General features: G+C 42.5%; 2 protein-coding genes across 2 annotated transcripts; both read right to left on the reverse strand.

The window, feature by feature from the left end:
• Window positions 1-1,513: 1,513 nt before the first annotated feature.
• Window positions 1,514-3,842, reverse strand: cbln11 (cerebellin 11). Its single transcript, XM_023971495.1, has 3 exons — window positions 3,487-3,842; window positions 2,364-2,498; window positions 1,514-2,071 (listed from the first exon to the last, which is right to left on the reverse strand). Exons 1-3 carry the CDS (start codon window positions 3,707-3,709, stop codon window positions 1,785-1,787), a joined length of 645 nt encoding a protein of 214 aa, XP_023827263.1. The 5' UTR covers window positions 3,710-3,842; the 3' UTR covers window positions 1,514-1,784.
• Window positions 3,843-4,985: 1,143 nt separating this feature from the next.
• LOC111956348 (kelch-like protein 33) lies at window positions 4,986-12,890 on the reverse strand. The gene is made up of 4 exons (XM_070435248.1): window positions 12,143-12,890; window positions 10,732-11,671; window positions 10,437-10,607; window positions 4,986-10,301 (listed from the first exon to the last, which is right to left on the reverse strand). Exons 1-4 carry the CDS (start codon window positions 12,855-12,857, stop codon window positions 9,779-9,781), a joined length of 2,349 nt encoding a protein of 782 aa, XP_070291349.1. The 5' UTR covers window positions 12,858-12,890; the 3' UTR covers window positions 4,986-9,778.
• Between the last annotated feature and the right edge of the window lie 327 nt (window positions 12,891-13,217).

Consider the following 13,217-nt stretch of genomic DNA (forward strand, 5'->3'; position numbering starts at 1 on the left):
TATTTTTGTACAGATGGCATAGGGCAGTGTGCAGTGCAATGGCGATTGCATCATCTGTGGACCTGTTGGAGTGGTTTGCAAAATGAAGTGGGTCTGGGTGGCTGGTAAGGTGGCGGTGATATGATCCCTGACTAACCTCTCAAAGCACGGGTCGGTAGTCATTTAGTTCAGTTATCTTTGCCTTCTTGGGTACAGGAACAATGGTAGCCATCTTGAAGCATATGGGGACAACAGACTGGCGATGGAAGAACTAAGATATTTTCAGCTTCCAGGAATTGTGTACAGATCCTTGCGTCATGGGGCCGTGCATTATCATTATGAAAAATGAGGTGATGGCGGCGGATGAATTGCACGACAGTGGGCCTCAGGATCTCGTCATGGTACCTCTGTGCATTCAAATTGCCATTGATAAAATGCAATTGTGTTTGTTGTCCGTAGCTTATGCCTGCCCATACCACAACTTCACCGCACCGCCACCATGGGGCACTCTGTTCACAACGTTGACAAGAGCAAACCTCTCGCCCACACAATGCCATACACGCTGTCTATGGTGTCAATTCCGAATTCAAAAATCTAACTGACACGAGATGGTGCGCATGCAAGATGAAACATCATTGCATGAAATGCTGAGACTCAGATTTTTCACTTAGAAATGTACAGTTGAAGTCGGAAGTTTACATACACTTTAGCCAAATACATTTAAACTCAGTTTTTCACAATTCCTTAATCCTACTAAAACTTCCCGGTCTTAGGTCAGTTAGGATCACCACTTTATTTTAAGAATGTGAAACGTCAGAATAATAGTAGAGAGAATGATTTATTTCAGCTTTTATTTCATTCATCACATTCCCAGTGGGTCAGAAGTTTACATACGCTCAATTAATATTTGGTAGCATTGCCTTTAAATTGTTTAACTTGGGTCAAACGTGTCGGGTAGCCTTCCACAAGCTTCCCACAATAAGTTATGTGTATTTTGGCCCATTCCTCCTGACAGAGCTGGTGTAACTGAGTCAGGTTTGTAGGGTTCCTTGCTCACACACGCTTTTTCAGTTCTGCCCACACATATTCTATGGGATTGAGGTCAGGGCTTTGTGATGGCCACTCCAATACCTTGACTTTGTTATCCTTAAGCCATTTTGCCACAACTCTGGAAGTATGCATTGTCCATTTGGAAGACCCATTTGCGACCAAGCTTTAACTTCCTGACTGATGTCTTGAGATGTTGCTTCAATATATCCAATATATCCACATAATTTTCCAAAATATCCACATATTTTGTGAAGTGCATCTGTCCCTCCTGCAGCAAAGCACCCCCACAACATGATGCTGCCACCCCCGTGCTTCACGGTTGGGATGGTGTTCTTCGGCTTACTGTAAGTTGCTCTGGATAAAAGTGTCTACTGAAAAGGAATGAAAAGACCATTTCAGTTTTCCCATAGAAATCAATAGTCCATTTCAGTTTTCACACAGAAATAAGTTGCAATAAGTATTTCAAGAAACTGAAAAACAGATATCAAGCAAGTATTTTTAATATTCCACAAGTGTTATCAGATAATCTGTTTTGTACAGATACTTAGACTCAAGTTACAAATGCTGTTAAACACTCAAATGCATGTAGTTGAAAAATGATAACATTCACAAAAGTAGTGCACTGGGCCTTTACTAGTCCTGAATTAGCAGACCGATTATAAACATCTTCAAAACAGGATATATATATATATTTTTTTCCTGCATCAGGGTTTTATCTCATGACAAGAGGAAAATGTGACACTGTGCTGTCTGCTTCACATAGGAAAGAGCAGGAAGCCACTGAATGAGCAGTAGTCATATCGCCCATCGATGAAGACCCATGTGTTGATCCAGAGACGCATGTTGACCACTTCTCCCTTCTCCAACTGCAGTGTGACTCCATTGGACGCATGGTCATTCTGTTCCCCACTGGATTGGTATTCGTACACAGACATCATCCTTTGGCCATCCTTGAATATGCTCAGACCCATGTCATGGCCTGCAAAACCATTTCCAGAAAATCTGAAGTAGTAGACCCCTCTCACTGGAGCTGTGAAGACACCTGAGGCATAGAAGGAGTCGATAAATAGTGGTGGCATTTAGCCATTGCTACTAGAGGCTTAAATCAGGTGGACCAGTCGTACGCACAAAGGAACGCTAATGGGTGCAGGCTTTTGTTCTAGCCAAGCAGTAACACACCTGATTCAACTAATCAAACGTATTTATTGAAAATAGTTGATTAGTTGAATGAGATGTGTCATGACTGGCTGGGAAAAGAGCCTACACCTCACTGGCACTTTTCGACCATCCCTGCTATAAATAATGATGTAGATACAGTATGTTCAGTGCGAGACCTGTGATTGGGTTGTATGCACTGCCAATGTTGGTCAGGACTTTTCCGAAAATGAGGTTAGTCTCTGCGTCGATGGGCCCATGGTGTTTACTTTCAGACGACAGCAAGGCTGCAGAGAAGGCTACCTTGGGTTGCTCTGTCAGCAAAGATAGTAACAACAACAACAACATCAATCAACAACAACACAGCAATGAGAACATCATCATCCCTAACAACGGGCAAGTTCGTTTTGCATGGCCTGGTGCCCCAGGTGGGTGGAGATTTCACTTTAGGACTAATGGAATGGTCTAAAATGAGCAAACTCCGCCCACCCGATGCAAAACAAACTCGCGCATTGGTAGAAAAAAGGAGTAAGGGGAGGAGCAAGAAGAGGACTTTCTTATTTGTGAGCATTATTGACCTGTAAAGCATTGGGTAACACTTTATATACACTTATATACATTTATATACGTTGACCTGTAAAGTATTGGGTAACACTTTATATGCATTTTCATGATAATAAACTAATCCTGAGGACCTGAGCCCTAGGATCATGTCTCCGGACTACATGGCCTGATGACTCCTGGCTGTCCTCAGTCCACTTGGTCGTGCTGCTGCTCCAGTTTCAACTGTTCTGCCTGCGGCTAGGGAACCCTGACCTTTTCACCGGACGTGCTACCTTGTCCCGGACTTGCTGTTTTCAACTCTCTCGCTCTCTCTACCGCACCCGCTGTCTCGACCTCTGAATGCTCGGCTATGAAAAGCCAACTGACATTTACTCCAGAGGTACTGACCTGTTCCACCCTCTACAACCACTGATTATTATTTGACCCTGTTGGTCATCTATGAACATTTGAACATCTTGAAGAACAATCTGACCTTAAATGGCCATGTACTCTTATAATCTCCACCCGGCACAGCCAGAAGAGGACTGGCCACTCCTCAGAGCCTCTAGGTTTCTTCCTAAATTCCTGCCTTTCTAGGGATTTTAGGCTGGATTTCTGTATTGCACTTTGATGACATCTGCTGATGTAAAAAGGGCTTTAGAAATACATTGGATTGATTTGATTGAGTACATGTTTATAAATGCTTTAGAAATGTCTGCTTATAGATGCTCATTAATTGATATTTACAATTTACTGTACCTTCTCTCTCTTTATTCAGCTTATCCACCATAGCTCTCTGCTCTTTCAGGTCTGCCTCTGCTGTATGGAGCTTAGTACTCAGCTCTCCCACCAAAGACCTAAGCTCCTTCAGTTCAGTGTAGACGTTCACCACAGAACCCAAGACCTCCTCTTCTTGAGCCAGACACATGTAGCCCAGCAAGACCAGCCAGACAGTAGCCGTCCTCTTCATCATCATTTTCATTATCCTCTCGGGAGAGACAGAGGGGAGTAGCTCTCAGCGTTTCCTTAGTAATCTTATTCGCTATGATCTAAGAGGGAAAAACCAACCCTTGCTCAGTACTCCTACTCTGAGAAGCTTTGTAAATACTGAGTGAATAGGGCTACAGTTGATCATTAACGCCAGACACATGGATATTGGTGCTCATTGGCTGGCTGGCTTGAACTTGCTCTTTTGCTCTCACTGTCTCTCTCTCTCCTATTGGACTTTCATTTGTTACCAAATTCAGGCTTTTCCAAATTCTGTTCATGATTTCATCACTGTAAGAACAAGTTGAAGAACTAATAAATGCCTACAATGCTGTAATATCAATTAAATTCCAAGTAAATTCTCCACTTCCTGCTTGATTTCCAATCTAATTTGGAATTATAAATTAATTTGGACCCCAACCTCTTTCTCACCCTCTAAAGTTCCCTTTCTCATTGTCTTAAGTGGTTGGGCAGGCGGAGCAGACAGGCTCGTATGTCCGTGTTGTGTCCGGGCATCTTGTCCAAATTCTCCCAATCATAACAGTTAAGATTTTCTGGGCTAACAATGTAAGAAATAATACATAAAAAACTAAATACCGCAAAGTTTCCTAAGGACTAGAAGCGAGGCGTCCGTCTCTGTCGGCACCATCTGGCAGGGAATATAGTACTGAGAGAGGTGAGCTTGGACAATCTAATCTATCAATAAGAGATGAAAAAATATTTTTTAAATAAAACATTTACAAAAGCCCCTGTTGAGGGTACTCCTAGAGCGAGGTTTTCCTTAAGAGGGCCACAGCTGAGGTAACTAGCAGGACTGAGTTGAGTTGATAAGAGTGTTCTTAAGTGAGGTATCCTTGGACATAATTGTTAATTAGCCAGTTGCGGGCAACCAAAAGTCCAGATCCGTGGTACTGGGTTGATTATAGTAGGACTGGTGAGGTTAATGTGTAGAACGAGGGACTAGAGCGCAGGTGATGCCTTGCGAGGGCCTCTGGCTTGGTGGAGTTCAATTATAAGGGAAGACCCCCATGAAATGGACAAAAATGAATGGCTATTTATTGGCATTGGGCGAAACATTTACACAATCGCAAATACCACTCAATTGTGGGGCAATTGGTCCAAAACATATTGCAAGTGGAACATGGCAAATGTCGGGTGTCCCAAAGGGGGCAAGCGCACTCCACCGCAGGATTCTATATGGGAAATGGTCAGAAAGTCAGGTCTCAAGGGTGAAATCAATTTTATTTTATTTTATTTTAAAACCTTGTAAAAAGTGCGTTTTGGACCAAAAAAATTACATTTAAAAAGAAATTATACATATGTAGGAACTGTATGTACATAGATTGAATGCTAGTTTGTCCATAAGGCCTATGTTTTGTCCATTTGCCATATATGATCATAGCAAGTCGGTTACTGGCCCAATGCTCTAACCACTAGGCTACCTGCCGCCCCCAAGTGACATATATAAGTATTGAAAGTACTAAATCAGGATTTTATGTCCATTTGCCATATATGCCCAATAGGAAGTCGGCTTCCGAACCCAAAAGTAAGTGAACCATGTCCAAATGGCATAGGAAATGTTCAAATGGCATACATAAGTATTGAAAGTACTAAATCAGGATGTTATGTCCATTTGCCATATATGATCATAGGAAGTTGGCTTCCAAACCCAAAAGTCAGTGAACCATGTGCAAATAGCATATATAATGTTGAGATGGCCTATATACTGACCAAATTAGATACAGTGGGGAGAACAAGTATTTGATACACTGCCGATTTTGCAAGTTTTCCTACTTACAAAGCATGTAGAGGTCTGTCATTTTTATCATAGGTACACTTCAACTGTGAGAGACGGAATCTAAAACAAAAATCCTGAAAATCACATTGTATGATTGTGTGTACCTTTCCAAATCATGTCCAATCAATTTAATTTACCACAGGTGGACTCCAATGAAGGTGTAGAAACGTCTCAAAGATGATAAATGGAAACAGGATGCACCTGAGCTCAATTTCGAGTCTCATAGCAAAAGGTCTGAATACTTACGTAAATAAAGTATTTCAGTTTTTTAAATGGTTTTTGTACATTTGCAATGGGTTGAGGCATACAGGGTAAAACCTGGGTGGTCAGTAACATGCCACCACCCTATGTTCCTGCACTTGGCCATCACCTGTACAGTGCATACACATCCGGCTACAAGATCACTAGTGCTATTCCTTTGTAGAACTCTAGTTAGCCAACTAATAATGTGCATTTACATTAACAGTGTGATCAAAGATCATGATAACTAATCCTGTACCCTTTCGTCTGTGTTGTGGGATGGTAGCTATATCATTCTGAAGAGGTTTATTGTGTGTATAAAGTGCTCATATCCTCTATGGGATCAGTGTCCCAATACCGGAACGGTTGTTGCTAACGTGCGCTAATGTGACTAGAATGACGTTGTAAGTAACAGCAAACTTTCCACGACATGTCTTATACGTGCAGAAATCTTAAATTCAGTGTCCAATTTACAGTAGCTATTACAGTGAAAAAATACCATGCTATTGTTTGAGGAGAGTGCAGAACAACAAAGTTTTATTACGGCACTTGGTTTCATACATTCACCTCTGAAGGTAAATAATGTGCTTACATTCAGTAATCTTGCTCTGATTTGTCATACTGAGGGTCCCAGAGATAAAATGTAGCATAGTTTTGTTTTATAAAATCCATTACATTCAAATGTAGGAACTGGGCTCTAAAGTTTGAACCCCTGCTGTTTCTGGCCCTACACCCACCCGCTTGGCCATCTAGATGTGTGAAGGTTAGTGACTTTTCTGTATGGAAGAATTATATTATGGCCTTTCTCTTGCATTTCAAAGAAAAGGATACGATCCTTAAGAGGGCTCATAACAGTCACACAATTTGTCTCAGTAATTTGTCCTTGCATGATCGATGACTACTGATATGAAATGCAATCGACACTACCTACAGTATTACTAAAGATTTTTATGACTAACCCAAGATAAGACCACAGCCTGTCGTTTCCAATGGGAACAAAAATTAAATGGGGTTTATACGATTTTTTCTCTAATGAGGTTTGGCGGGTCAGATTGGGTGAGTTTGAGTGGTAAAGGCTCAAGCAACCAACTGTGGATGAAATTCGAGGAGTGAAGTCAGGGGAGGGGTGCAACTGCGACAGCCATAAGTTGCTACACTAATGTAGTTTTCCAGCAGTAAGGCTCAGATCAACATGGCAGTGTTGCCATTGTTCTTAAAGTTTTCTTTCTATGTCTCCAAGCCCCATATCACACACTCACAAACTGAAATAATATGTATGTACATTGTACAATCAATTACTGGGAGAGAGAGCCTCAGATATCACATTTATTTGTATATATCAGGCCCAATCCCAAATGGACTCCCAATGCACGTGGTGATCTGAGAGGATTTGACTGGTATAAGCAACATGATGAAAATTCCACATAGCCTATCAGAGGGCAAGGTGGAGCTATTACAATATTGCTTACACCTGTCAAATCCTCTCCAATCTTCACAAGTGTGTAGGGTTTAGGGGTTCATTTGGGATTGGGCCCCACTGTATACACGAAACTCAGACAAGTTGTTTCCTATTTTGGTCATGTCTTTGATCACGTTAGCATGGGTCAAACAAAAAAAACTGAATGATTTGTTGACAATAGAATCTCCCACAATGCAGGCCATGGCTGCAGGATGAAGATGGTGAAGAGCAACTGCAGAAACTTGCAGTCGACTGCAGTTTTAATCCCAATAATGCGAGACACCTTTGAAAGTGATGACCGACGATGGTCACCAACTTGACAAAAGTGATCTGCTCGAACACATGATCATTTAAAGGTAGACTCAGAAAGATGAGGTTGCCACTAGCAACCATGCAGACACTGGGCACGTTCGAGCTGATCCATCTTTTCTAATCGGTGACCATCGTTGATCACCGCCTTTCAAAGTGTGCTGCCTTATGGGGATCAAAATTGTCCAACTTGCGCCTACATGCCGACTGCATGAACTTTACAAAAACTATGTGATCAAAGGTCATGCTGTTTTCTTATGAAGTCGCCTTCATGTTGCTGCGGTTGCTTCTCACCAACTGCACCATGCAGCCAACGCCTGGCTAGTGGGAGGCACTATTTGTCAACCAATCATTAGTGGGTTTTTGGTTGACCTACGCGAACGTGACCATAGACGTGACTGAAACAGGAACCAACTTTGCCAAAATTCTAAAGCTACAGGCAGAACCGGTGATACAAATAAAAGTCATTTGAGACCGCTCTCTTCAGTTTCTGAGTGTGTAATATGGGGGTTTAGAAAAGTTTATTCGGACATTTATAAAGAAACACTTTTATTAACAATAGCAGCTATGTTGACACTGCCATGTTGATCTGAGCCTTGCTGTTTGAAAACCACTACAGTGTTCGACTTCCGGCTGTTGCATATGCACCTCCCCCAACTTCACTCGTCGACTTTCGTCTAGTCTGCTTCCTTAGCCTTACTTTTCGAACACACCCAATGAGATGAGCGTGATAGAAGACTTTGCTCTCACACAGAGTATATGTGCACGTGTACGCTTCATGCTGCTACAACGTGTTAGCTACGGTACCAAAACAGTTTAAGTTTAGCCTCGCGCTTTAACACTCCGGATTTTTGCATCTATGTCATCTCGCTGAGTCTACATTTAACCTAAATGAAACTATGCCCTGACCCATCACCTTATGCATTACTGCCCCACAGTGGCAAGAAGTGGCATCCCCAAAAAACACTAAAACTACACAACACATAAATGGCTCCTAGCCTCCCACGCATAGGCTACTTTCTGTCCCTAACACTGAAACTAAATAATATAAAAATGTTTTTATTTTAACTTAAACTAAATATATATATATTAAAACTAATGGAAATAAAAACACAAAACTATAATAACCTTGGTTCACACCCCCAATTCGTGAATATGTATTAGGAGCCTAGGTCACACTTGGAGGTGGAACCTAAATGAGCATTTTCACTCTAGGATAGGAATTATGTCGAAATAGGGGCGGTATTTCCCTCTGGTGGGGGCCTTTAAGCAAGTTAGCTAAAATCTTGTTGGTTGAAGAATTGTTCCAACCAAAAAGCACATGAATGTAACCCACAAATGTTGGCTTAGGTTGTTTTTTTTGCCAAACTAACAATGTCTTACTGTATTTGAATTATTTGATTTGATTTCAACTAACTTATGTTTAAATTTTTGAAACAAAGTCGTATTTCCGACATCATAACTAGGAAATAGCAACTGTATACTACATTTGAATTTCCCGACAGCTAGTTCAGTTAGCTGTAAGCCAGTAGAGAACATATACTGTATTTGTAATTATATTCATTTGATGAAAATATAAACTTAATCTATGTAAATATAGCTTGGTGTTAGCTAGATGGGTATTATACTTACAAGTGGTGTTAGGACCAAAATATTTTTCCAATCATTCTGATTTGAACAAATGAACAAATGTTCATTCTGTTCCGACCAGCAAAAGAAAGCTATGAACTGGTTCAAACCCCCCAAAGAGTACCGGTTTATATCATTATTTTCTGTTCCTTTTTCAACCAGTGAAATCAACAATTTTAGCTCATTAAATTACTTCAGCAATCAGTGCAGATAGAGCAGGCCAGTTAGTTTTTTACATGCGTGATGGACAGACAAGTGTAGCCTATGGTGCAAGTTGTGACTGAAAGTTGGATGGGTGGAGCGAGAGCAAGAGATGGTTGAGGAGGAGGCTTGAAGTGCTAGAAATCTTATGACATACATTAGCTGAATTAGGTCCACAGAATAATACCTAGGAGGAGCGGCTTCTACGAAGGAACTTTGAATGTCTTTTGAGCTAGCAAGCTAGCTAACAAGCTTCTGTGTGCACAGCGGCACAAGAATTCAAAACATGCTTTACTGCGTATTTTTGTGAGACTTGAAAAAAGTGCCCGGAACATAAAATAACGTTATCATCCGGCCCCGTGCTTTTAAAATAACAGTTATGTTCCAGAAAAGTAGTAGAAAAGTCTTATGGGATTTATAGTGATGTGTCATTGTCTTAAGTGGTTGGGCAGGTGCAGCAAACAGGCTCGTATGTCAGTGTTGGGTCCTGGCATCTCACCCATATTCTCCCAAAATTGGATGGTGGGATCATAACGATGAACCAGTCTGGTCTCCCTGTAGTCCTCTTGGCAGTATCCTCCCAGCACATAGAGAATCCCCTCCAGAACCACAGAGGCTGCTCCAACATGTGGGACGGCCAGGGGTGTGAGAGCACTCCAAAGGTCACTAACCGAGTCATAGACCTCACAGGCCAGCTGGTCGATAGACGTCATGTTTTCATCAACAGTGACTCCTCCTGCCACGTAAAGACGGCCGTTTAAAGTCTCCATGCAGTGACGGGCTCGAGGTTGGCTCATCTCGGCCAGGTAGGTGGTTCCTCTCTCAGGGTGGTACAGAAACATGGATACCAGACACTGGTGCCTGCAGTCCAACCCCCCTGAAATAAAAATCTTTCCATCCAACATTGTGGCAGCATGGCAGCTCAAAGTCATATCCAAGGGTCGGGCAAAGCTAACAGGGAAGGCCAAAGTTGGTAATGATAGCAACAAAGAAACAACGTTTTACTTAAATTTCCAATGGAACCATTAACTACTGCAAGCAATTCTGTGTTACCATTCCCTTTTGAGTTACCACAAAAAAACCTACCTCCAGGAATCTGTGTTTGGACAGTAGCACTCCACACTATCCAGGTTAGTTTCTGGATCAATGTCCCCTCCAATGGCATATATCATCCTGTCCAGCACAACCATGGAAAAGTTGCACCTTGTCTTATGCAAGTCAGCCAATCTCTCCCAGAGGTTCTGAAGTGGATCATATCTGAAAGACAATAAAGAATGAGAGATGAAGGAAGAAAATCATGTAAAAACATAAATATATAAAACATGTCATACCTAAAGGACTCATTGGTTAGTAGATACAAACCCAAAGCGTCTTATCTCACCTGTAGTTCGAGTTGAAAATGTCAAGCATGCCTTCATAACTCTGTCCCCCAACCACGTACAACTTCCCTGTGAGTACCGCCACCTCGTGACTTAGCCTTGGTGGCTTTGGCATCTCTCCAAGCAACCTCCATTCCACATTCTTTACAATGCCTGTGTAGTTCCTCAGAGAGTTTCCGAACCACAGTTCTCGGCTGGGAGATCGCCGGCTAAAGTCGGCAGAGATCTGATCTCCACCCACCAAGACTAGACTGTCCTTCGGCAAGTAGACCCTGCACAGGGTCCGAGGTGCAACGTGATGGGAGTGAAAGTCCTCCAGTATAGTCAGGTAGAGACCTTCCGTGTTGCATTCAGACCACAGTTTTGTGGTTTTAACTTCATTGAACTCCTTGATGTTCATGAGGGGAAAGTGGACTTTCTTCATCAGCTCTTTGGTGAGTTTAAGCCTTTTGCTGGGACATGCCTCAATCCAAGCCACCACAGCCTTGAAGACGACAAGCTCAGAGGGCACAAAGAGGGAATCGCTTTTCAGATATCTTCTAAGCTTCTTGGCTGGCAGGTCTTGAAATTTAGGGGTGGCTGCCACGTTTTGGAAGTGTCTCAGGACAAAACTGTTTGCCACTTCGAGGAGTTCCGGCATCCCATAAGCCTCAGCGAAGGAGGCCACGTCCAGGCAGGAGTGAGCATCGATTTCCTGTTCCAGGAAGTTGAGGCACAGCGAGAGGGCGGGCTGGAACTGGAGCTGGAGGGCAGTGCAGGTAATCTCAAAGACACGCCGCCAGCTGAGGGGGAGGGACCCACTGTAGGAGCAGCCAATCATGGCCTCCAGCTCAGCAGCCTCCAGGAAGGGAAGGGCCACACAGGGCTGTTGGGATTCCTTCATCCCGCTGGTGAACATTCCCCGGAAGAAGTCACTACTGGCAGCCAGGAGCACTCTGTGGACTTGGAGGAGACAGGAGAGAGAAGAGGAAATTGATTATTGATGTTATCATCCTTATTATAATCAGGTAGCTCATAAATAGACTACTTCCCCATCTGGTTAATCGTGACTCTTATGAATTCAGATGTAAGACAGAAAGTCAGAATATTTGAAGTTAACATAATTTTATTTTGTTGATCCCGGACGAGTCCCCAACAATTATTACAAAAATATAAACACAATTTATATTTCATTTATATATTTTCTCAGTATAACATCAGGTTGTTATATATTAATATATTAGTAATATTAATATATTATATATCATCCTATTATTATTTAAATCMTATTATTATATGCTAAAAATCTATATTATTACCATCAAAAGCATGCATGGGTTATTTAGCTTGATCTCGGACGTTCCCACCTAAAAATATATTAATTGTCTTCTCTATCATTGTAGTCATGATGTATTTTGACACCAGTTTACTAACCATGGAATGATGTCCCACCAACCTCCAGCTCCACATCACAGCCCACTCCCTCTCCCCACAGCTGTCTGATTGACTGAAGAGTGAGCTTCATCTGTTCTTCAGCAGATACCTTCTTTTCTTCAGCCCTCTTCTCTACTCCCTTCTTCATCTTCCCCAACTCTTTACTGCAGAGTTCTAGAACTCTGGGGACCCCTAGTGTTTCAGCTGCAGTCTGTATCTGGGCCAGTGTGTGTCTGTTCAGAGCTGATATGGCACCAGTGTAGGCAAACTCAGTCACCCCTGCCAGCCCTACACACCTCACCTCAGAACCCAGACTGATGAATATCTCTGTCTGTGTGTTCATGTCGAAATCTCTCCTCTCCCTCATCTTCTCCATCTCTTCATCCCACTTGGGCAGCCTCTGGTGTGTTAGGGAGTGATGTACCAGGGAGCTGACAGCAGCCAGGACAAGGGAGTGTGCGTGGAGACGCTGTCCATTCTCAGTGCTCAGAGTCAGGTCAGTGAGGAGAGACGAGTCCCTGAGCTGCTCCAGGGCTTTGAACGTTTCTCTGGCATATGAGTCTCTGCTGTATACCCTTGTTGTATCCACATCATCTATCACCCCTTTCTGCTCTCCATCTACTGCCCACTCTTCTTTCACTTCTTTCACTTCATTATCCTCTTTTTCAGCTAGCCCTCTCTCTAGATCTGTCTTACTGTACTGACACCCCTGCATGCCCTTTTCCCTCTCGATCTGTCTCTATATTGTGCTCTTCCCCTGTCAATTTCTTATCTTGTCTCCATAAAGTATCCAAGCCCCGTTGGAAGCTTGATCCAGCTAAAGCCATCGCTTATGTCAACAAATGTCCAACAGTCTCCCTACCTACAGCTTACCAATAAATCTAGGAAAAAATACAACCCCCCCCCCAGTAAAATCTGTTGTCACACAAAAAAAAAGCCTAAAGTCACTTACTTACTTGACACAGGTTTTTGTGGAGAAATACAACAGAAAAGTATAGTCGTATCAGTGTTCAAGCATCTGCAGTGGCTCTTAGCTGTAGAACGTGTGTGATCTTTATAATGCAGTCTTCTCTTC

This window comes from Salvelinus sp. IW2-2015, linkage group LG3 (genome assembly GCF_002910315.2).
Source record: "Salvelinus sp. IW2-2015 linkage group LG3, ASM291031v2, whole genome shotgun sequence".
NCBI classification, from domain to species: domain Eukaryota; kingdom Metazoa; phylum Chordata; class Actinopteri; order Salmoniformes; family Salmonidae; genus Salvelinus; species Salvelinus sp. IW2-2015.